General features: G+C 46.2%; 1 protein-coding gene across 1 annotated transcript; it reads right to left on the bottom strand.

Moving 5' to 3' along the window:
• Nucleotides 1-14,988: 14,988 nt before the first annotated feature.
• On the bottom strand, nt 14,989-23,181 carry Rfk (riboflavin kinase). Its single transcript, XM_038332081.1, has 4 exons — nt 22,883-23,181; nt 21,944-22,095; nt 17,292-17,394; nt 14,989-16,653 (listed from the first exon to the last, which is right to left on the bottom strand). Exons 1-4 carry the CDS (start codon nt 22,962-22,964, stop codon nt 16,523-16,525), a joined length of 468 nt encoding a protein of 155 aa, XP_038188009.1. The 5' UTR covers nt 22,965-23,181; the 3' UTR covers nt 14,989-16,522.
• Nucleotides 23,182-23,464: the final 283 nt, after the last annotated feature.

Raw genomic sequence — 23,464 nt, 5'->3', positions numbered from 1 at the left:
TGAGAATCATTTGTTGGAGCACGGGCAACTTATCCATGTCCACGCGACAGAAGAAATGACTTCCTCTCACCAGTGACCATTGTTAACTGCAGTATCTGACTCAGGAAGGAGTGAGGCCTCAGGAGCCCGAGCACCAGTTATGACAGAACGTTGATGACCTCAACCTTGCACACGCCACAGGGCACACACATTTGCACATCACCTTGTGCACCTAGAGGACAGAGAAAACTTGCAGCGATTGGTTCTTTCCTTCCACCACACAGGTCCCAGACGCACAACCACGTGCCTTTCCCTGCTGAGCCACGTCACCATCCTCTTGTCCAGGTCACCACAGCTGCTTTGACGTCATGAGTACAGTGGCCATGTCATGCCTAGAAGACAGCTTTTCACAGTGCTCTCTCCCATCTCATCCTCTGAATCTTACAGTCTTCCTTCCCCCCTCCCCCCACCACAGTATTCTCGGGGCATCAGAGCGAGTGATGTAGATGTCCCATTGAGGGCTGAGTGCTCAATGGTCACTTATTCTCATCACAGTACTTGTCTGTGGGTAAAGTTATGAATATTTAGAAAGCATGCCCACTTCCCAAAACAAAAAACAATAAGATCTCTCCTTAGAGCCTATGATCTCCCCCACCATGGGTTTTTCATCATATTTACAGTATAAAGATAAATCCCTTCCGTGGAAAGGACCTCGCAGACAGAAAGTATCTGGTTGTCTCCATGGCAGTCAGGCCCCACACAAATAAGTGAATGTTATAAAGGTCACTTAACTATGTAGATTCAACAGAGGGGTTAAGGGAGAAGAGAGGTGCTCAGAAAGGGTGGGCTTCTCTGAGTCACTCCGCTGTCTCTCGGAGAGAGTGCGTGGGACGGTTAGAGTCGCTGAGAACCTATAGAAGACAGTGGCTTTCTGAGGGCACCTGCCAGTATTGGAACACGAGGATGAAAAAAATGAAGGGTATTTTCACTGAACACGTGGTTGGAGATGCTCAGGAGGTGCCTGCCTGAGGCCCCACCCAAGATCATCTCCCTTCAGGCCTTCAGCCTGGTTCTTTGCTCTTTTAAACTGAAGTATGTATCTACACTGAAAGGAATATTGTCTATGTTGGCTAATGGGAACTGTGCTGGAGTTCTTACATCTCAGCCGGTGAGAGGCTCTGACCAGATTCGGGGCACGGTGGGGTGGGGGTTAGAGGGGGGCGGGGTGGACTCCTGTTAAGTTATACAGAATGGGGCTGAACAAAGATGAGGCCTGCAGACCCCAGGTGGCTACCGCCCACTCCTCAATACCCCTTCCTGCTCCCAGCAGACTACATAAGCATCGGCCTAGCAGGCTTTTTCCTGTGCTGACTAGCATTCTGGGAAAAGCTGGCTTGGTGGGAGTGCAGGAATCAGGTCAAGGTAACGCTAAACTATTTTGCTTCCCAGTATGCCTGAGAAAAAGTCTGTCAGTGGCCTCTCAGATCACCCCTCATCTTGGCCAGCATCACGACACAGGAAAGGGCCTTTCAATGCCCCGATTTTAAGAGGGCTGGTGGTTCCTTCAGGTCCTGTGGCAACTACAACAGCTAGAGCTGGAGTCTGCAAGATGGCGGGCGTCAGGTGCAAGTCAGTGAGAGCAGTCTCAGAGTAGCTGGTTCTCTGGTCGGTGCTGACTCTTCTCTACTCAGAAGCTGAGGCTTCAGTTAAAGCTTTGCCTGTATTCTCACAAGAGTGTCCTCTTGTTACCATGCTAACCACGCCCCCACCACACACAATAGACACCCTCCATACCTCCACACATCCATCCTGGTCTCCAAGTAATAATTCCTTTTCTTTTTGTTTGTTTAGTTGATTGGTGTTGTTTGAGACTGTGTGTCAAGTAGCTGAGGCTGGCCTTGAACTCCTGATCTTCCTGCCTTCACCTGTAAGTGCTGGGATTACAGGCATGCACCACGGTGGTCAGCAGCACAGGTAATAGGACCTCAATATAGCACAGCTGTGGGTTTTACTACTACCTGCAGTGATATGGACAGTCTCACAGTCATCCTTTCTGTTCTCTGGAAATTGACGTAAAGACCTCCATAGACCTGTAAGCCCTCAGATGCTAAGTCCTTTATAGAAAAATGACCAAGTAGTAGGGGCTGGGAAATACCTCCTACGGTATAGAGCTTACCGGCATGCAGGAGCCCTGCATCCAGTCCCCAATACTACAAAGAAGAAAAGGCCGTTAAGTTTTGTCTGGGTGTGGAGCCATACGCCTACAAATTCCAGCATTCAGAAGGTTCGCTAACTGGTGGTGGATTTAAGAAGGTGATAGAACCTAGCGGGGTGGGAGCCTTGCTGGAGGAAGTGTGTCATTGGGAGTGGACTTTGAAGCTCTATACTTGGTCCCACTTCCTGTTCTTTCTCGGTTTCCACACTGCCAATGCAATGTGACTGGCTTGGAAGCTTCTGCCACCATGTCCCCTCTATCTTATGGACTTATCCTCTGGGGAAAGTAAGCAGAAACAAACCCTCTGTCCCTCAAGTCGATTCCCTCAGGATATTAGATCACAACAGAAGAGAAACGAGGCCACCAGTGGCTGTGCATGGAATTTTTTTCACAGTTGAGCCCTTTAGACTTTCCTCTCCCTCTCTTCTGCCCTTTCCCTAGCTATGTGATCCACACTAGCCCCAAACTCCGAAGCATCCTGCCTCTGTTTCGCCTGTGCTGGGATTACAGGTGTACATTATGGGGACCATGTGCTGAGAAATGCTGCTTAAAGTTGGTCTTTACAAATCAAACTCACCCAACCTGAACCCAACTTAACACTGTGCTTTGAGGTCTATTAGAACTATGGACCGTGTAATCAGCTTGCTCACAATTAACCAATCTAGAAAAAAAGATATTGTAATCAATTTTTCTAACCTTTGAACATCCATGTTCCCTATTTTTCCTTTGTGACCCATGCGTCCCCTGGCTCAGAACAATGTTTGTATGTATGAAATGTGGTGACCAGGTCCAAGACTACTCACTGGATGCAGCCAGGCATAAAAAGCAATACCTTCCCGTATGTGCGTGCACGCGCGTGCGCGCGCGCACACACACACACAAGTAATTAAGTTCCACAGTGTCCATAGATACTGGTCGGGTGCTGGCTTGACAAACTGCCTCCATTCCGATCATCTTATCGTACTCCGTTCAACCACAGCATTCTTTCTCTTTGGGAAAGCTTGGTGGGTAATATACAGGGAGAGCCCGGATTCATGAGTTTGTGGCTTAGTACTTCCTACTGTGAGTCTCGAGCAACTTTCTGAGCTGCTTTCCTTGTCAGCTGTGAGGGGGACACTGAACTGTCACCCTCCCAGCAGAAGGGGAGCTTGCACAATGATCCTGGTTTGCTGTTCACCCATTGCCATCACATCATCTTAATGACTGCTTTTGCTGATCAGTGCTCTCCCCAACGGTGAGCTTACTGTTTTTCCAGGATTTGTGGAGTCAGATTACACGGGAGAGGGAAAAGGAGATTTAATTTTCCAGATAAACTTAAGATCTGGAAACAAAGACACACTCAGCTTCTTGCAACAAAGCCTTTTCTTCACCCTACAAAAAGCAAATAATGAATGGTTTCAAGTAACCAAACCAGAAGTCTTTTTCTACTCAATTTCCTAGCAGATCGAGTAATAAGACACCCCTCTTTCAGAACCCTCAGCAGCGATCTGCTCCCAAGCCAGAAGAAAACAAAATGCGTTCTTAGCTGCAGTGATCAAAAGACTTAGTGAAGGAGACAGGAGTTCAACAAATACACTACTAGCAAGAGCCTGGCTGACACTAGGGAAATCTGTGGATCTCACCACACCCCACTTTTTAAAAAAAGGATTGACTTACTTTTACTTTCTGTATATGGTTGTTTTGCCCGTGCCCCATGTGAATGCAGCGTCCAAAAATGCCAGGAGAGGATGTCAGATCCCCTGGAACTGGAGTTACAGACAGTTGTGAACCACCGTGCTGGGAATTGAACCTGGGTCCTCTGAAAGAGCAGTTGGTGCTCGTAATCAAAATCAAGGTGTATAGTTCCTAAGGAATAACACTTGAGGTTAATTTCTGGCATGCACATGGGCATGCATCAGTCCACAGGTAACAATTATTCACACACATATGTGCACATGTGCACACATACACAATACGCAGAGGAGAAAGAGAGACAGTCTTAATCATGAAATTACAGGAAGAATAAATTTTCTGAGAGGAGAGGATGAGCAAAACCGGTAGGAAGCAATCAATCATGTAAAGTCACAAGCCTCTGATACTAATAAAGGTGGACGTAAAAAGCAAATAATAATCCAAACAGTCAGAAAAATCAACAAAATTACAGAAAGTCAGGGGGCTAGAGATGAAAGCACACTAGGTGTTCCATTCCCAGTACCCAGCCATCTGTAAGTCTAGTTCTGAAGGATCTGACACTCCCTTCTGTCCTCCATACGCACCGCATGCAAATGATACACAGACATACATGCAAACAAAACACCTCCACACATGTCCTGAGCTGGCCCCACCCTTCACTGGCCCTGAGATGGCTGGTCCTGCCCCTCTCTGGCTATTGCAGCAGGTGAGCTGACCCCACCCCTCAGGGGAGAGCCCTACTCCTCAGCACAGGCATGCACCTCACCTGAGAAGCACACTAGAGCTGACTCTGTCATCAGGGACACGGGTGAGCTGCCCCTGAAGGTGTGAGAGCAGAAGAGCTGACCCCATCCCCCTGCCCTGTCTACAAGCTGAGGGAAGGATGCCCTCCCTCCTCCTCCTCCATTCCTGGCTATGTGTGGCAGGAGAGACTGCTGGCCCCATGGTCACAAGAGTGAGAGAACTAGCCCTGCCCTATACCAGTGACAACACACAGGAGAACAGGCTCTGAACCTTACTTGGGCAGCACATAGAGCTGACCCTGTTGTTAGGGTCACAGGTGAGCCAGCCCTGAGGGCAGGAGAGCTGACCCCACCCCACTGTATGCCTCCTACAACAACCTGGATGGGGGACGGGGGGTAAGGGGGTGCTGCACCTCGCCTGAGCAAAGCAGTAGACAGGCAACCTGTGTGAGGGGGGTCAGGATCTGGGGGCTCTAGAGCAGGAAAACTGGTCCCGCTCCTTGCTGTAGGATGCACTGGGTCAGCTAACCGAAACAGTGCTGGAGAGCTCGCCAGGGTAGTTACAATGAGGGAAAGCTAGCAAGCTGACCAACCCAGCTACCGCCCAGGCCCAGAAACAGGGCTGTGAGGAGGGCCACCCCAGCAGCCACTGAATCTATGAACTTTTGGAGCATGTGAAGGGGACGAACCTACAGATCCAAAACAGCAGGATCTCCATGAGATAGGACAACAGGATATCCAAGAGGAGCCCCAGTGAGAGTCCATTATCCGTGGTGTTGCAGAAGTCAGAGGCCTCTAGCCCAGACCAGTTCATGGCAAAGAACACTTGCCAGTAAAGATGAACAGACTAAAGGCTAAACTGTGCCTCATGGGCCGTACGGCAGCTTCTATGACCTTCTTCTTTTTGTTTTGTTGTTGCTGCTGTTTTTGGTTTTGCTTTGTTTTTTCTCTTTGCTTTGTTTGGTTTGGGTTCTTTTAAATTTGGTTTTGTTTGGGGGGGAGTTGCAAGGTCAGAGGGAGGATGTGGGGGGACAGGGAGATAAGAGGGATCGGAATGCATGATGTGAAATCTGCAAAGAATCAATAAAAAGTAAAAAAATTAATGTAACTGGACAAAAATGGTGTGATCCAATTCGAATAGACTGGATGGGGAATGCCTTGGCATTCCTGAATCTCTACTCAGAATCCCTCCCACTGTGATGGGGGCAGTAGCCCTCCAGGATGAGAAGGGTCTTATGTCCAACCTATATGACAAGAACCAGTGGTGAGTTACGGTCATCTCTAGTGCAGAAAGGAGGGGAAGAGTTTATATAGACCCTACCAGAAGAAGAAATCTAAGTTTTTATGACTTGTGTTGGTAGGAGTTCTAAGCAAAGAACAGTGGAGGCAGAGATGTGTGTGTGTGTGTGTGTGTGTGTGTGTGTGTGTGTGTGTGTGTGTAAAATACCACACCTATTAGAAACTGACCAGTTGGAGAACTTCTTCTCTCCTGTTTTTGCCTAGATCTCAAAATCCTCTTACCTCAGCATCCCCAGTGATGGAAATACTATGGGCTTCCCCACCCCAGCACAGAAAACCTCTTTACAACCGTCTCCTAGACAGAAAGGCAGAGAGGATGGTTAGAGTACTAACTTGAGTTTTAAGCTTGCTGGAAAAGAGGGTCTAGTTTCTATGATGTGCTTCAGGGGAGAAAAGGCTGAGAAACAGGAATACAGAAAGTTTTGAGGCTGTGAAGTCTGACATCACTCAATATGTGCCACAGTTTTTGGGGTGTTTTCTGTGCCCCAACAAGGACAATGTCGCATCGTGTGGCATTCCACTCTTTGAGTCCAGTCAGCCAGCACCTTACAAGAAGTAGTAACCGCCTGGACTTTAGCCTTGAGACGGAAATGGGAGCTGTGTGAACAGAGCAGGTTAAGGCTGTGGACTGGGTCGGACAGCTGGGTGGAAGCCAATGAAACCCAGGAGCTAAAATGTATTGCAGAGTTGTCGAAAGGTTGCTCTGGGCCTGGGTTCTAGAGTCCAGGGCTCAGGCCAGCAAGCTCATAAGGATTGCTTTAATGGTGCTGTTAGCATCGATCTGTTCTTGGAACAAAGACACACATCAAATTCGACGGAATCAGAATGCAATTGCATGCTGAATCCTTGATAATGTCTGCAGCTGGAGTTTGATATAGCTGCCTTGGCTCAGCAGGATCACGTAGGAGCTTTGTGCTGATGCTTGAGAACCTCTCTCTTCCTAGCCAGGGACTGGAACTTTTCTCCATCCACCCTTTATTGCTTTTGTGGCTCCCTTTGCAGCATAAACCTGGATGATTTCTTTGTCCAGCTGAAAACTGGATATCTGTATCTTACTTTTCATTGATCTTATTTGCTTGAGACAGGCTCTGTATAGCCCAGGCTGGCCTCAAACTTACAGAGATATGCCTGCCTAAAGGTGTGTACCGCGACATCTTGCCTTTTATGTTTTGATACAAGCCCAGGCTGGCCTTGACCTCCAGATCCTTCTGCCTCAGCTGAGGCAACCGCCTCAAGCAGTCTCCATGACTCTCCTCTCCGAGATGGATGTAGGCTAGAATCTTCCCAGTAAGCCACCCCTCGTGGTGCTACACAGATTACTAAATATGGGTTAATCAACATGTGAGAATTAGCTGATAAGAGGCTGAAACTAATGGGCCAGGCAGTGTTTAAACGAATACAGTTCGTGTGTTGTTATTTCGGGTGTAAAGCTAGCAGGGTGGGAACCGGGCAGGACGCAAAGCAGGCCTGCACACCTCCTCACTACACTCAGCTTCTCAAGTACTAGGATTATAGGTATGCACCAGTATATCTGGCTTGATTTTCATATTTAATTAATTAATTAATTATTAATTTAATTAAAATTAATTAAAGAATTAATTAATTAATGGCAGAATCTTATACAGCCCAGGCTGGCCTCAAACCTGCTTTGCAGCCCAGGATGACTTTGAAATTCTGATCCTTCAGCTTCCACCTCCTTGGTTGGGAGTGTGCACCACACCTGTTTATGTGATGTTGGGGATCGAGCCCAGGACTTCCTGCATGATGGGCAAGCATGAAGATCATAGATCATGAAGACATGATCTACACCATCAGCCCACTCTTCACTTTTAATGAACATTTTAAAAGACTTTTGGGGGACTGGAGAGATGGCTCAACAGTTAAGAGTACTGTAACTGAAACTGCAGGAGTTCCAACAACTTCACTCAGATATACATGCAAGCAGAAATACCAACACACATTAAATAAATAAATAAATATAAATAAATAAATAAATAATAAATAATAAAATTTTTTTTAAAGAAAAAAAATACTTGCGTGCCCAAGAAGCCATTTCTGCCCTATTGGTAGACTCCTGGTGGTTTTAAACAGACTGGCCTCTTGCAATTTGCGTATAACCTTAGTTCAAGCTCCTTGGCCCTCACAGTAGGAGACCAAACCAACCCTCCTGGGTGGCCTCTCATCTCCACATGTGCACAGTGGCTCAAGTGCATCACACACACACACACACACACACACACCACACGCACACACGCACACACACATGTGCACACACCAAGTGAAGAAAACCACACTGATCTTCCATACCAGGATGTCTTTATTTCACCTTAGCCCCACATGACACTGACCGAGTCTCCTGAGACACTGTGAGTGGTGGCTGTGCTTGTGCTGCATAAACTTGGATTAGGCACAACTGTAAGCTTTTGCTGCTGTCAGTTTTAAGGGAAGTTCATGACTTTTAGGAAGCTTGCTCGTGCTCTCAACCATTCTCTCTCCTCCTTCCTCCCTCTCCCCTTTTCTCTTGCCCATCAAATGGTTAATTTCACGTGTAACTACTTGGACATTCTGTGTGTTTTGAAGGGCAGGGCACACTCACCCAGCCTGATCTCCCCAGGATTGTGACATCAGAGCTCTGTTTACAAAGCTAGGGACTAGGATCGTTGGGATGAAAGTGGAGTCCACATGAATGAGTCGAAAGAAACACACACACACACACACACACACACACACATCTGCTTTTCTTTTCCTTCTTTCCAACAGAGTTCTAAGCAGCAAAGAGAAGAGATCCCAGATAGGAAAGCATCCCAAAGCCCTGAGTCCAAATCATTGTACCACATGAACCCTGTATGGAAGACACATCTGTAATTCCAGCACTCAGAAGGTGAGGGCAGAAGAATCAGAGTCCAAGTTCATCCTCAGTGTATAACAAGTTTGAGGTCAACATGGGCTAAATGAGACCCTGTCTTCATCAGGGTTTCTATTGTTGTGAAGAGATCCCATGATCATAGCAACTTTTATAAAGGAAAGCATTTAATTGGGGCTGGTTTACAGTTTCAGAGGTTTAGTCCATTACTGTCATGGTGAGAAGCATGGCAGCATGCAGACAAACTTGGTGCTGGAGAAGGAAGAGTTTATTCCACACTGGGCATAGCTTGAGCATTTGAGACCTCAAAGCCCACTTCCACAGTGACTCACTTCCTCTAACAAGGCCACACCTCCTAATAGTGCCACTCCCTATGGCCAAGCACTCAAACACATGAGCTTATGAGGGCCATTCCTATTCAAACCACCATAGCCCCTATCTGAACACCATAATTGGGAGAAACAATCTATAAGACTTTTCTCTGTCATTTGGAGCCATTTCTCCAGCATTTCCTGGTGAAAGACCCCAACCCTAGTCTCCATCTTAAGATTTTTTTGTGTGATTACCTAGGAAAAAACCGGATACCTATGAGTAGCATAAGCAGCCTTGAGACCAGCTGCACCTGCCTAGGGGGCAAAACAGGATATCTGTGGGCAGCAGGAGCAATCTTGAGAAAAATACCCAGTCCTTTGTGTATCAAAGTTCAGGAGGCAGAAACTGGCTGAAAACTGGCTTAATTTAGACTTGTTTTTGTTCTTAAGGTTCTGACAACTTGGTAACTGCACAATATATACAGTTATAAGATATGCTGAACCAGAGAATACTGACAATTTACTGTACAATAGCCTTATCAGTGAGTGCTGTGGACCATTTCTACCAAAAGGAAATGGACTTGTTTCCATCCTGTTAGGCTTGTTTCCATCCTGTTAGACTTGTTTTTGTCCTGTTAGACTTGTTTTTATTCTGTTGAACTTGTTTTCACCTTGATATCAACCCCCCCCCATATGTTAATTTGATTTGACCAATGATATTGCTGTTGCTATAGTAACCTTGGGACCCTATAAATGCTTGCTGGAAAAATGCCTAGGGGGCTCAGTCTCATTGGAGTATTGAGTTCCCTGTTGGTGCCTTTGACATTAAAGAACCTCTTGCTGTTTGCATCCACTGGCGTGGCTTATTGAGTCTGGGGGACCCTGAACCCTAGAAATTAGGGTCTTTCACTGGGAGCTACTCAGTCAAGAGTATGGAACACCAGGGGATGTCTCAAACGTGGGCTTTTGGAAGCCTCTGACATTCTCTTGTCTCCTGTGCTGTTGTCCTGTCCTCAATGGACTGGAAAGAATGTGCCTGGTATTTTCTTATTGGCTGCACGGGACAGAGGTGGAGTTCCTGATTCCTCCCATAGATATGCAGTCAACATTGTCTCCAATCTACTCTAATACATGTGAGGGATCCCAGGGTGTGATGGAGATAAAGTAAGAGACATTGGAATTTCTCTGGAAAAACACATGTTCTTCAAAGTTAGAGAGTTAACTCATTTCCCTTGATAACACCCTCCCCCAGTTCATAGAGTGCCACAAGCAATAGCTGCTCCATAAATCTGCAAAGTGTTTGCTCACTGAAGTCATTGTGACTTCCAACAAAATAGGTTCCCTATAGAGAATCTAGAGAAGACCATCCCTTTAATGCCTCACGTCTTGTGCCATCTGGAGACATACCACCCCTACCAAAATTACCGGCATTTATTGAGTACACAATGCTTTCCAGGTGCCACTGCATGCATCTGCATGAGTCAGCTCATTTGCTCCTCAACTGCCCTACTAACTATGAGGTAAGGATCACTGTTGTCTTGCTCTGTGACCATGACACTAAGTCACAGAAGAGTAACTTGCTCGGGTTTGCAGAGAATTCACCTGGCTCCACCATTCCTAAACTCTGTATGGGAGGTGGCTAATCCCTCCACCAGCAATCACAAGAACAAATGAAAACAGGGACTTTCAGACCAAACTTAAAGCCTGAAGAAAGAATATAAGCAGACAACGTGTGTCCATGTTATATTATTCCATACCATGTCATCTCCAAAGTTACAACACACTAATCTGATTTCGGATTACATGGTTTGAAAAGCCCTGGGTTTGAGGAAAAGGCCAAACCTACCTGGCTAAGGACTCTGAAGTCTCTAAAGAAAGTGAATTCTCTGTAGATTTTTGCTTTTAAAGCAATTCAGTTGTAAGATCCCTAGTGTGCAGTGCCCCCTTTAACAGACTCCCAAGAGGTTTTTCAGACCCCGGGATTCTGGAATCCTTTCCTCTGCCCCTCTTCTCCGCAACTTCCTCATTAGAGGCAGCCATTTTTGAACGAGGTCTCTGAGGATCTGTCTTTTAGCCACATCTGTCCCATCCCTAAGAAGCACGCACCTGCCTCCCCAACCCCTCCCACCATACACTGAAAATGGAAAGGTTACCTCTGCCTTTGTGCACTGTTCTCTGTGATGGATTTAAACAGAACTACATGCAAACCTCACGTCCCAATCCCAGCCTAGGCAGACACAGTTGCTGGAGGGATGAACAAAGCCCATTGCCTGGCCTCCTTGTCATCTCTAACTGCACTGTTTCAGATGTGGAAAGCAGGGAGGGGAAGGAGGGGTTTCAGTCTCATTATGCGACCCGGACCAACAAGTGAAACTTGCAGGGCGGTGGTGGCGCACGCCTTTAATCCCAGCACTCAGGAGGCAGAGGCAGGCAGATCTCTGTGAGTTCGAGGCCAGCCTGGTCTACAAGAGCTAGTTCCAGGACAGGCTCCAAAGCTACAGAGAAATCCTGTCTCGAAAAACAAAAACAAAACAAACAAAAAAGAAAAAGAAAAACAAGTGAAACTTAAAAACTTACCAAAGTAGACTGGGCTGGGAACAAGTGGGCACATGGGAACACACTAAAGCCCGATCAGAAAAGCCTGAGAATGGATTACAAACAAGACTAATGAAGGGTCTTACCTGGACCCCATGAAAAGCACACCTGAACTATGACGACTTGCCAGCGTGGTTTATCATCGGACTACCTGGCTCATGGAGATACCACCGGGCAGACAACTCCAGACTCCAGCTTGCAACTCTATCAGCCCTGTGCCTTTGCCTCCTTTTCTCTCTTCCTCCCCATCCCCTCTGCCATGCGCACATGCACATCCATGTAAAATTTGTGATCTCAGCAAGTGAGGCTGGAACAAAAGAACAAGTGACTGCCAATGGCCATATCAGTGGAAAACAAGACAGAATTGGCTAAATTGATATAATACTTTTTAAACTTTTTAATTATTCAGTATATTCTGACATGGGAACACACAAACACCCATGTTTCAGACACTTTCAACACTCATACAGGATCACAAGTTCTAGTCAATGGAGACTTTCTCTAAAAACTCAAACCAACACTGGTCAGTAGATGAAGTACTGGGCTTTTTTTGTAGGTTGTTTTAGACTTCAACCCCAGTCTCTGCCCTCCATTCTCTAAGAGGTATATATATATATATATATATATATATATATATATATATATATATATGTATGTATATATATGTATATGTATATATACGTATATATATGTATATACATATATATATATATATATATATATATATATATATATATGGGAAAAGTTCAACTCTGAAATATGCTGGGACTCTCGGAACATTAATAGCAGGTTCTGTTGACTTAAGGAACTAGATATCTCTCTCACTCACACACACACCCTTCACCTGACACAAAGACTTCATGGGCAAGCAACCTTTACTATGAAATGCTTTCAAACCTTAAAGTAAAATGACTCCCTGCTCAGCCCCAGAAAATCATGGGAAACTCACAGCAGTCTAAAAGGACCGAAATTCCCAAATAGAAACTGGTGTACCTGGCTCTGTACAGAACCCACACCTCATGCCCGAAAGTGACTTCCAATCTTTATATCCCAAAACATTAAATGCAGCTTTTGAATACACTGTAAAAAGTGAAATTACTAGGGGGTGGGGAGCTGAAGAGATGGCTCGGCAGTTAAGAGTATCGGTTGTTCTTCCAAAGGACCTGGGTTCATTTTCCAGTATTCACATGGTCCCAGGACATATGACACCCTCTTCTGGCCTCCTTGGGTACTGCACACATGTGGTATGCAGACACAGATGCAGGCAAACACTCATACACATAAAATAAAAATGAATAAAGTGAAGCTGCTTGTGTGAGATTGGAGAACATGAACCTCCAGAGGAAGAAGCGGGTTGACTGATCAAAACCAGGTCAAATGTTCTTGCTTCAGCCACAGTGGCACAAGCCTGCAAACCCAGCACCTGGGAGTTTTAGGTAGGATTTTAAGCTCAAGGCCAGTCTGAGCAACATAACAAGACCCTGTCCCTAAAAAGTTAGAATCCGTGCCAATAAAATGGTCAAGTGGATAAAGGTATGTGCTGCCAAGCTTGACAATGAGAATTCAGTCCAAGGACCCACTTAGTGGAAGAGAATGAACTCATATGCTCGCCCCCTGACCCTCACCTACCTACTGTGGTACACACACCTGCCCACCCACAACATACACACATACAGGTGTACACAAAATAAAATAGGACACAAGCCAACCAACCAAAGCTGGGTATGGTGGCACACAACTTCAATCCTAGCACTTAGGAGGCAGAAGCACATGGATCTGAGAGTTCTGGGGCTGCAAGAGAACCCCCACCTCAAATTAGAACTCATCCTAAAATATGTTAAATGTTCTCACCACAAATAAGTAGTGAGATTAAGGGTTCAGGAGTCTGGGGATGTAACTCAGTTGGCAGACCGCTGGCCTTGCATGCATCTTGAGGTTTGATCTGTAGCACAACAGAGTATTTGCTGCTGAGGCCAGGCGCGGTAGAGCGCACATAATCCCAGCACTTGGAAGGCTGAGGCTTAATGACCTCAGCGAATCCCAAGTGGGCCTGGACTATACACAGTAAAATCCTGTAACGAAAACAAAAGCAAAACAAAGAACAAAAAGCCAACTCAAAAGTTCATCTTGTTGGCCGGGCGGTGGTGGCGCACGCCTTTAATCCCAGCACTCGGGAGGCAGAGGCAGGCGGATCTCTGAGTTCGAGGCCAGCCTGGTCTACAAGAGCTAGCTCCAGGACAGGCTCTAGAAACTACAGGGAAACCCTGTCTCGAAAAACAAAAACAAAAACAAAAACAAAAAAAAAAGTTCATCTTGTTTCCCAACTTTCTGAACACTTTCCAAATACACAATTAACTTTGTTATTGTGTTGGATCTGGTGCTGGGGGCTGAAGCCAGGGCATCACATGCCAAGTACAGCCCCTCCCACTGCACTATACACTGACCCACCCACGCCCCCTTCTAAGAGAGGGTCTTACTATACTCACACTTCCGTACTGAAGTGACCTGGTTTCAGCCCCCGAGGGCTAGAGCTCCAGGAGCATGCTACCATTCCTGGCTTCCCCGACTTTCATGTAGCGTGGCTAAGCCACCATAATTTCTCTATATGCACTAGTCATTTCAAGTTCTCAAACCACCTGCCATCTATGGAAAGCTCGCTCCCCAGTGTTTGACTCATCCTTATGATGGACGGCATCTCCTTTGGAAGCACTGCTCTGTGTCACAGCTCAGTCTCTAAAGGTGAAGCTGATTCTTCCACCCATCTCACATCTGTACCAAGCACAAGGAAAACAATAGAAATTTCATCAAGGAAGCAAAGCTGTCTTAAGGTCTAAGCTACTGGTCCTTACACAACCCTGTCACATAAGTGCCCTAAATGCAAGCTACTAATTCATCCCAGAAGAGTTCAGGAGTGCTGAAATGTCCTTATATATAGCAAAGATGGAAGAATGCCCCGTATCAGTGTGTGACTGGTGGCACAAGCCATGCGTACAGGACTGTCTGAGAATTACACAAGGGAGTAAACTACTCAGGTGTAAAAATCATTAGTGTGTGTGTATGTGTGTGTGCTGGGGGGGGTGGGAATCTTGGCCAGGCTTGATTCACACTTTTGACCCCAGCACTCAGAAGGCAGAGGCAGGTGAATCTGCGCATTCCAGCCCATCCAGGGATTCAGAAACTGTGGCTTAGAAAATAATAATAATAATAAAGGATAGGAATGGGGGGTGGGGGGTAGCCTGGGAAAGCGAAAGGGGCTGGGGGCAGGGAGTGTGCTTGGAGGCAAGGCTTAGTCATACATGCACCACAGGAAAATTAACACATAGTCAAAATTTATTCCAAGGCCTGAAAACACTCAGACTAATCAAAGTGGTACTATAATTTCTTATAATACATCAACAATACGCAAGTACAGATAATTCACTAATCTCTCAACCACATAATTCCAAAGCAATGGCTGTAACAAAATGTGAGATGACATTAGCAATGTACTTGCATACACTTAATCAAACATAGCAGCGAGCTATTCTTACTTTAAAAAAAAAAACTCACAAATCTACTCTTGTACTTTCCGTGTTTGTTTTTAACTTTGTTTTCGTAAACCCACTGAAAATTAAGGCGTCTTTTAAGTATGGAGTTTCCAACATCAGAGATCCTACTTTCAGGGCTAGGGATGTGGCTCAGTGACAGGAGCACTTGTGTAGCATCCATAAGGCCGCGTTCCCTCCCTCACCACACCCCACTTTTACACACATGCGTGCACCACATGTGTGCGTCTGTGTATTGTTAAAACTGCCTTCATATTTTAACATGGACCCTCCCACCAGGCAGGGCCTCCCCAACAACAAATCTATTGCCACACAGCAAACAATGATTCAATATGCTGACAGGCACAACACGATCAGTAATCTAATTTCAACTTTAGTAACTCAAGCCAACAAAAGTCAAAGTAAGGGGGAAACTGAGAAATATTATTCCGCTAAAACTTTCTCCACTTCTGAAACTACAAGGACTATTTAGATGACCATTAAATTATATTTAAGTAGCTGTTCATACAGAGCTACAGACTCCCATTGAAAACAATAGGACCACACTTCATATGTGTGACATATAATATGTCCTTTATTGGTTTCCCTAAGGAGAAAACAAATATTTTGTGTCCTTTCAGGAAAGTGTGATAACCAAGCTTGGTGGTGGTGGATTCCTTTAATCCCAGTGCAAAGAGAGGCAGACCACGACGAATCGTCTGAAGCCAGCCAGAGCTACAGGATGGAAGCCTGTCTCAAAGGGAGAGAGAAATAAAAAAAATGTGTGCAGAGAAGCAATCGCCCTGATACGGGGACACATGCAACCACTTCAAGCTGAAGTGGCTCTGTACACAGACACCGGGACACTAAAGGAAGTGACCTTATGGAAAACCAGTGACTCAAAGCTCACAAGTTTGTAGTTCTGCAAAAATATATTAATACACAAAATAACAAAAATACCCTCTATAGATTCTCCTCCCGGGGTAAGCTCCGTGTGGCACATTTCCTGGGAAAAGCCCCTGCTTGGCAGCGCCCACGCACATGGTTATGAGAACTGGAACCAGGCTTCATTTCCCACAGAGACTTGCTTTTCCACCCACTCATACAGACTTCATTTCCACTACATGACACTAGCATAATATATGACATTTAAAAAGTCTTGATTTCTGAATGAATCTTTTAGTACTATAAACATGATGGAGTTCATAGCTGAAGACCACTTGACAGCTACAGGGAAAGGCTCGATTTAAAATATGACCAAGGTGAGACTGTATCACAAGCAATGAGACCCGACAGCGAGGGGCTAGATAAGGCACTTTTCATCAGTGGCCATTCATAACTTTGCTTTTAGAAACTTGGAAGAAATTATCATCTTTGAGTTTCAAATGTTCTGGTAAATCCAGTTGTTTTTTTGCTTCTTCAATATCACCTTGAATTGCTGAAATAAGTGACTCTGGAGAAAAAAAAAAGAAAAAAATATAAGCTGCTAATAAATACATTTTATTCCTCTTGCTCAGCCCCTCCCCCAAACGCACAGGCTAGTCACCCTAGCGCCACAGCCCTGGCAAAGCACAGCGATGTCCCCCCACTGAGGCACCAAGAAGGACCTCACCAGGTACTGCCCACATGATCACATCACTCCTGACTCCAACTTCCACCAACTATGCACGAAATAAACACCTGTACTCAGTCAGACCAACAGAAAATGGACGAAGGCAAACTACTTAATCTCTGTGATCAATTTCCTTATCATTGAGATAGGCACACCAACACCTCACATGGCTACTGTAGGTGACAAAGGGATTAACTTGTATATGATAGTTAAAATAGTGCCTAAACTGGGCGGTAGTGGCGCACACCTTTAATCACAGCACTTGGGAGTCAGAGGCAGGTGGATCTCTGTGAGTTCGAGGCCAGCCTGGGCTACAAGAGCTAGTTCCAGGACAGGATCCAAAGCTACAGAGAAACCCTGTCTCGAAAATCCAAAAAATAAAATAGTGCCTAGCATGCATTAAATGCTCAAATATATGTCCTATCATGACCACCATAGTAACAGCTGTAATAGTAACGAAGATTAATATAAATTCTTACCTAAAGAATCAAAGTTCTTTTCTGGTCTGAGGTAGCCAACAATGGCCACATTGAGAATTTCGCCATAGAAGTCCTCTTTGAAGGTGTGTATGATGTGGGTTTCCTACAAACAAAGTGTTGAAAAGATTACCATAGTGTGTGGAGGGGTGGGGAGGAGCGCTGTAGCGATAGCTCAATGACCAGCTAAACGCAGGAGCTGTTCTTCCAGAGGACCCAGAGGATGGCTGGTAACTGTAACTCCATTTCCAGGAGATCCAATACCCTCTTCTGCCCTCCTCTGACACCACACATGTACATAGTAAGATAACCAACCCAAATACACTTGAAATATGACTTAGACTCAAAAAAGGGGGAAGAAAACACACTTCCATTTTTGTCTGGTTTTGGTTTTTCAAGACACAGTTTCTCTGTATAACCTTGGCTGTCTGGGAACTCACGCTACAAACTCAGAAATCCCCCTGCCTCAGTTGCCTGAGTGCTGGTATTAAAGGCGTGTGAAACCTCTACCCAGAGAAAAACCAGTTTTAAAAAACAAAAACCTAGCTGGGCAGTGGTGGCGCATGCCTTTAATCCCAACATTTGGGAGGCAGAGGCACGAGGATCTCCGTGAGTTCGAGACCAGCCTGGTCTACAACAGCTAGTTCCAGGACAGCTAGGCTATTACACAAAAAAAACCTTGTCTCAAAACAAACAAACAAATAAAAAATCTAAAGTTCATCCTCTTTTTCTCCAGGCATGGTCCTCTCTTCCCTTTCCCTGCTAAGAATCAAACCCATAGTCTGTCACTCACTGGGTAAGTACTCCACTGGGTCTTCCAGACAGTCTTGGCTGCAGCCCCGGTGGCTGTGAGCTCCTCCAGGTTCTGCCTCTTGGGGACTGAGATTGCAAGCCTGTGTCTCCAGGCTGCTCAGAGCCTGAGATAGTTAACTGAGGAGCAGTGGAGGAGCCCCAGCTACTGCCCAGTTCTTCCCCATCTTCGCAAGTTAGAGGGAAGTGCTTGGGGCACATTCTCTCTCATATCCACTTTTCAAAAAGACTCTTACAAACTGAGAGCTACAGGAAAACTAGCAAGCTATTCTAACAGTTGATATGGTAAAAATCAAAAGGATCCAAGAAAATCATGAAAAGAGAACTGGAGAATTTACACTAACAAGTAAGCCGGTGGTATAGGCCTGTAATTCCAGCTTCATGGGGAGGCTGACAGGAGGGTTTTGCCTGCCTGGGCTACTTAGTGAAGCCATCTCAAATCAAACAAAAAAGGGGGTGGGGCACAAGGATACAGTTCTGTTAGACGTGGGCAGGGTCTCAGGCTCAGCAGGGAAGAGGAGTGTGTGTGTGTGTGTGTGTGTGTGTGTGTGTGTGTGTTTGTGTGTATATATATCATACAGACATCATGGTAAGGGCTCAAAGACAGGCAATAGGTCCTGTAACCCAGCACTCCGGGCTGAAGTAACATCACTGAGTCAGATCACACTAAGCTATGGAGAATCGTTCTCAAAAACAGGTGTTGCAAATGTTGTGATGGCTTAGCAGGTAAAGGGAGCTGGCACCAATCTAGACGGCCCGAGTTTGATCCCCAGTTAGACTGTTAAAAACACTAGCTACACATGAAAATGATGACCTGGGCTATACTAAAATTAATAGGACAATACTATTTATTAGGGCAAAAAACTTTCAAGCAAGGCTGTTAAGGCAAATAACAGTAAAATAATCCCATCCTGAACTGCATCGGCATCCTGACACACTGAGTTTCTCCTATCAGAATTCTAGGTGGTCCAGAAATGGTTTGATAACAAACATTATTCCTGTTATCTGAGAAGCTGATAAAGGAAATGCGATGGCCTCTCTTTCCTTTTCCTTCCCCTCCCCACAGAAAAGCAACTGTTTGTTCTCTAATCACCTCTTCCCTTACCTCTCCAGCAATTTCACCCTACTGAATATCAGCACAGCCCAAAGCCCGTAGGGAGTTCAAGCTCATTGCTATCCTTTACAACAGGTCTCAACCTGCGGGCTGAGACCCCTTGAGAATCCTCTATCTCCAAAAATATTTCCATGACAATGCATAAGAGCAGAAAAATTACAGCTACAAAGTAGCAATGAAAATAATGCTATGGTTGGGGTCAGCACAAGATGGGGGGCTGTACTAAAGGGTCTCAGTACCAGGAAGGTTGAGACCCCTGATCTATGTCAGCAATCAGCTCTGTGGTTTTCTGGGACACACTTCTCTTATTACTCCTCAGAGTTAAAAATTCAGCGTGCTGACACAGGCCTGGCACCTTGGCACTCAGAGGCCTAAGGCAGAGGATGGCTTGTGAGGCCAAGGTCACCCGGGGTTACACAGAAAGGCAAAGTCTCAAAATAATTCTTCCACTGCTTCTTCACTTGTATCTACAAAAGATTAACTCAAAACCAGTAAGGATTCAAGCTGTGGGAAAAAAACAGGGCAGGGGAAAACAAGACTATATCCTCAAGGTGATTTTAGAGAGGGGCTAGAAGGGTAGCTAAGCAAAATGCTGGCCTAGTATGCTATGGCCCTGGATATGAGTCCCAGCAATGTTTTAAAACCAACAGAGACCAGGAATGAAGCTGAGCCACCCTCAGTAAGTAGTCTAAAGGCAATTAAGTGAGTAAACTCTGAACGAAACAGTAACTATGGCAAAGACCGATTTTATGAAATGCTTTGTGAAGCGCCTCCCTTTTGAGCCTGTTTGGTGACCCACGTTATAATCTCAACACTTAGAGGCATGAGTATTTGGGGGTCCTGGGCTATCCGGTGAGTTCCAGATCAATCTGGGCTAAATAGGAAGACCCTGTCTTAAACAAAAGAGCTGGGCATGATGGCGCATGCCTTATTCCAGCACAGGAGTGACAGTGGCAGAGGCAGAGGCAGGAGGATGGATCTCTGTGAGCTCCAGGCCAGGCAGAGTTACACAGCAAGACCCTGTCTCAAAAAACAATAATATCTCATTTTTGTTTCTGATAAATATAAGTGCATGAGCAATTACAAAAGCATTGTTTCAGCACCTGGTAGCCCACATCTGTCATCCGGCACTAGAAAGGCTGAAGTAGAGACGGGTTTTCTAGTTTTCCTGTGCCCAAAAGGGAAATGACTAATCAAACAGGCAACATTGAGGGAGACAGGAATGCCCACTTAAAGGACACACTGAAAGCAAAAAGCAATATGATGGAAACCCTTCCTTGCCAGCAATTACTCTTTTGGGGAGTAGGGTCTCACAATACAATCCAGACTATATCTGTCATCCTCCTGCATCACCATCTAAGTGTTAGGACTACTACAGAAATTTCCAATAGTGTGGTCATAGCAGTTACTTTCAATTTTAAATGGAGGGCTGGGGTCACAGCTCAGCAGTGAAGAGAGCATGTGAAGACCTGAGTTTGGGTCCCAGCACCCACACTCGACAGCTCATAAAGTCAACCCCAGTTCCAGAGGATCCAACTTCCTTTTCTGGCCTCCATGGGCACCTGAGCCCATGTGCACATCCACACAGACACAGACACACAATTAAAAATAAAATATTTAATTTAAATGGATTACATTCGTCAACCAAAAAGCAGAGAGGTTAGTAGAAAACAGTTACAAAAACCTGATCCAACTATATACCCCTGATCGGGAGACTTTATTCAAAGGGAAGCACAGAACAAACACGGAGAAAAAAATTTTCCATTCAAATAAAGTAAATAAATGCTTGGGGGTACGGCAGGAATGACGTAATATAGGGAAGCATGCAGTCCAGGCTATTCTTTTTGTTTTGCTGTTGTTTTTTGTTGGTTTTTTTTTTTTGTGGTTTTTTCGAGACAGGGTTTCCCTGTACTTTCTAGAGTCTGTCCTGGAACTAGCTCTTGTAGACCAGGCTGGCCTCGAACTCAGAGATTTGCCTGCCTCTGCCTCCCGAGTGCTGGGATTAAAGGCATGCGCCACCACCGCCCGGCTTTTGCTTTGTTTTGAGACAGGGTTTCTCCAAGTAGTCTTGACATCCCTGGAATTCACTTTGTAGATCAGTCTGCCCTGAACTCAGAGATCCGCTTACCTCCACCTCCCAAGTGCTGGGATTAAAGGTGTGTGACACTGTAGTGAGGAGCTGCAGGCAGGCCTGCTTTTCATCCTGCCCAGCTCCCGGCCACCGGCTAGCTTATACCCCGAAATAACAACACACAAATTGTATTCTTTTAAACACTGCCTGGCTCATTAGTTTCAGCCTCTTATTAACTAATTCTCACATCTCTTGCTTTAACCCATATCTAATAATCTATGTAACACGAGTGGTATCTTACCGGGAAAGATTCTAGCGTACGTCCACCTTGGGCAGGAGCTTCATTGCATCTGGCATCTCTCTGAGGAGAGGCACAGCGGTCTGACTAACTTAGGAGAGGCGTGGCATCTGACTGAGCCATCTACCTCACTTCCTTCTTCCTGTTCTGTCTACTCCACCCACCTAAGGGCTGGCCAAGGCAGTTTCTTTATTAAAACAGAAGACCCTCCCACATCATGACACCACATCAGGTCACCCAGGCTATTCCTGAACTCCTGATTTGAGAAGTACACTACCACGCCTGATGCTTTTGCCTCTGAAACCCTTTAAGTATGCTGAGGAGTTCTGTGTGCATTTAGTAGAGAAAAATGTGCCTCTTACCATGGACTTTTTCACATTCTTGTAGTATGGGTTCCATCCTATGCTCACCACCATTTTATGGACGGCTCCACTCCCGACACTGGCCCAACCATAATAAATGCCAGTGGATATATCAGCCGGAAGACTGTCTACTACTTGTTCCGGAAAATTGGCTAAATAGAAGTAAACAGATACTCAGTATAACAAGTTTCATATTAAATACTGATTAAAATCACATTAAATGGTTAGCCTGAATCGTTACACTCCGACTTCCAGGATCTTTTCTAAGACTTCCAATCCAACCTTATATATTCTGGCTTGGATTCCCCTCTTCGGGCGCAAGGTTAGGAATGAGGCACAAGGCAAGCGTATGAAAATCTCAGAAAAGCCAGACGGAAGTGTACAAGTGCAAAGAAACATAAACGGGGAGGTTCATCGGAGATTGCCCTTATCTCTAGTCACTCAGGAGGCCATAAGAGATCTCCCGAGCTCAGGAGTAGGTGGCAGCTGGGAAACGGAGCGAGACCGTTTCTGTTAGAATTAAAACAAAGTCCCAGCGCTTTCCTCGTAACGCTCCTAGTAGGCTAAGTAGTGACTCATAATAAGATTATTATTTTCAAAATACAGAAACCCAAACCTCAAACTGAAAGATTGATTCAATGGGTCAAGAAGCAGTCCGGATATCATCTTTAAGGACGGGCAGTTAAGTCTTAACTATTAAAACTTACGTAGTCAGACCAAATAAACGTTGGCTCTCACAGAACTACCCGTGTTGTCATTGATCACTACACAGTAACATCTGAAGAACAGAACTTTCAACAGTTTGAGAGTCCGGCCAATCAACCTGCAGTACCTTCCCGGACTGGGCTCCGCAGCTCGGCGTTAGCGGAGCACGGCTACCCGGGTCCCCTGCCCCACGACCCATGGCTTCACGGCCCCACGGCCCCACGACGCGCTCACCTGTGGGGATGCCCAGCTGCTTGGAGCCGCGGCCGAAGCCATGCACCACCTGGCCGCGGCAGAAGAACGGCAGGCTCCTCATGACGCCAACCTCGGGGGACGCGGGCTGCTGCTCGCTCCGCGGCTGCGGCGCAGCCGCCGTGAGTGCGGTGCCTGGGCCCGGGCCAGCCGGGGATCCTGCAGAAGCTGGGCTGGCGGAGCGGGACACCCACCACTACCGGTACCTGCCGGCAGATCTGCCTCCGCCGCCAGAACTCAGCGGACGCTCCGCCGGAACTGCGACAGCGGCGACGGACCTGCTCGGCTTCCGTAGCAGTCCCGCGATAGCCCCGCCTCTGCCGTTGCGGCCCCGCCCAGAGTTCTCGCCCCGCCCCGCCCCGCCCCGCGCCGTTGTGGCTGCGACCCCGTCGACCACGGTCCAGCCCGTGACTAAGGCCCCGCCCAGCAAACACTGTGGCCCCGCCCCAGTCGCGGCTCCCTCCCCCGCCCCCTTCGTGCCTGGTCCAGCCCCTGCGATTGCGGTCCTGTTCTTGCTGTTGTGGCCCTGCCCTCACCCATGGTCCAGCCTCTAATTGTCTCCTT

This window comes from Arvicola amphibius, chromosome 1, assembly GCF_903992535.2.
Source record: "Arvicola amphibius chromosome 1, mArvAmp1.2, whole genome shotgun sequence".
Classification (NCBI taxonomy): domain Eukaryota; kingdom Metazoa; phylum Chordata; class Mammalia; order Rodentia; family Cricetidae; genus Arvicola; species Arvicola amphibius.
Note: the sequence above shows the minus strand (reverse complement) of the source record. Positions and strands in the feature narration are given on the sequence as shown.

Bases quoted from the DNA above. Each gene is read 5' to 3' on its own strand.
- Rfk (XM_038332081.1), bottom strand. From the start codon at position 22,964: ATGAGGAGCCTGCCGTTCTTCTGCCGCGGCCAGGTGGTGCATGGCTTC. The intron at 22,096-22,882 runs GTGAGCGCGTCG...ACTTCTATTTAG, and splicing joins GCAGCTGGGCATCCCCACAG to CCAATTTTCCGGAACAAGTA. The intron at 16,654-17,291 runs GTAAGAATTTAT...TTTTTTCTCCAG, and splicing joins AAAGAACTTTGATTCTTTAG to AGTCACTTATTTCAGCAATT.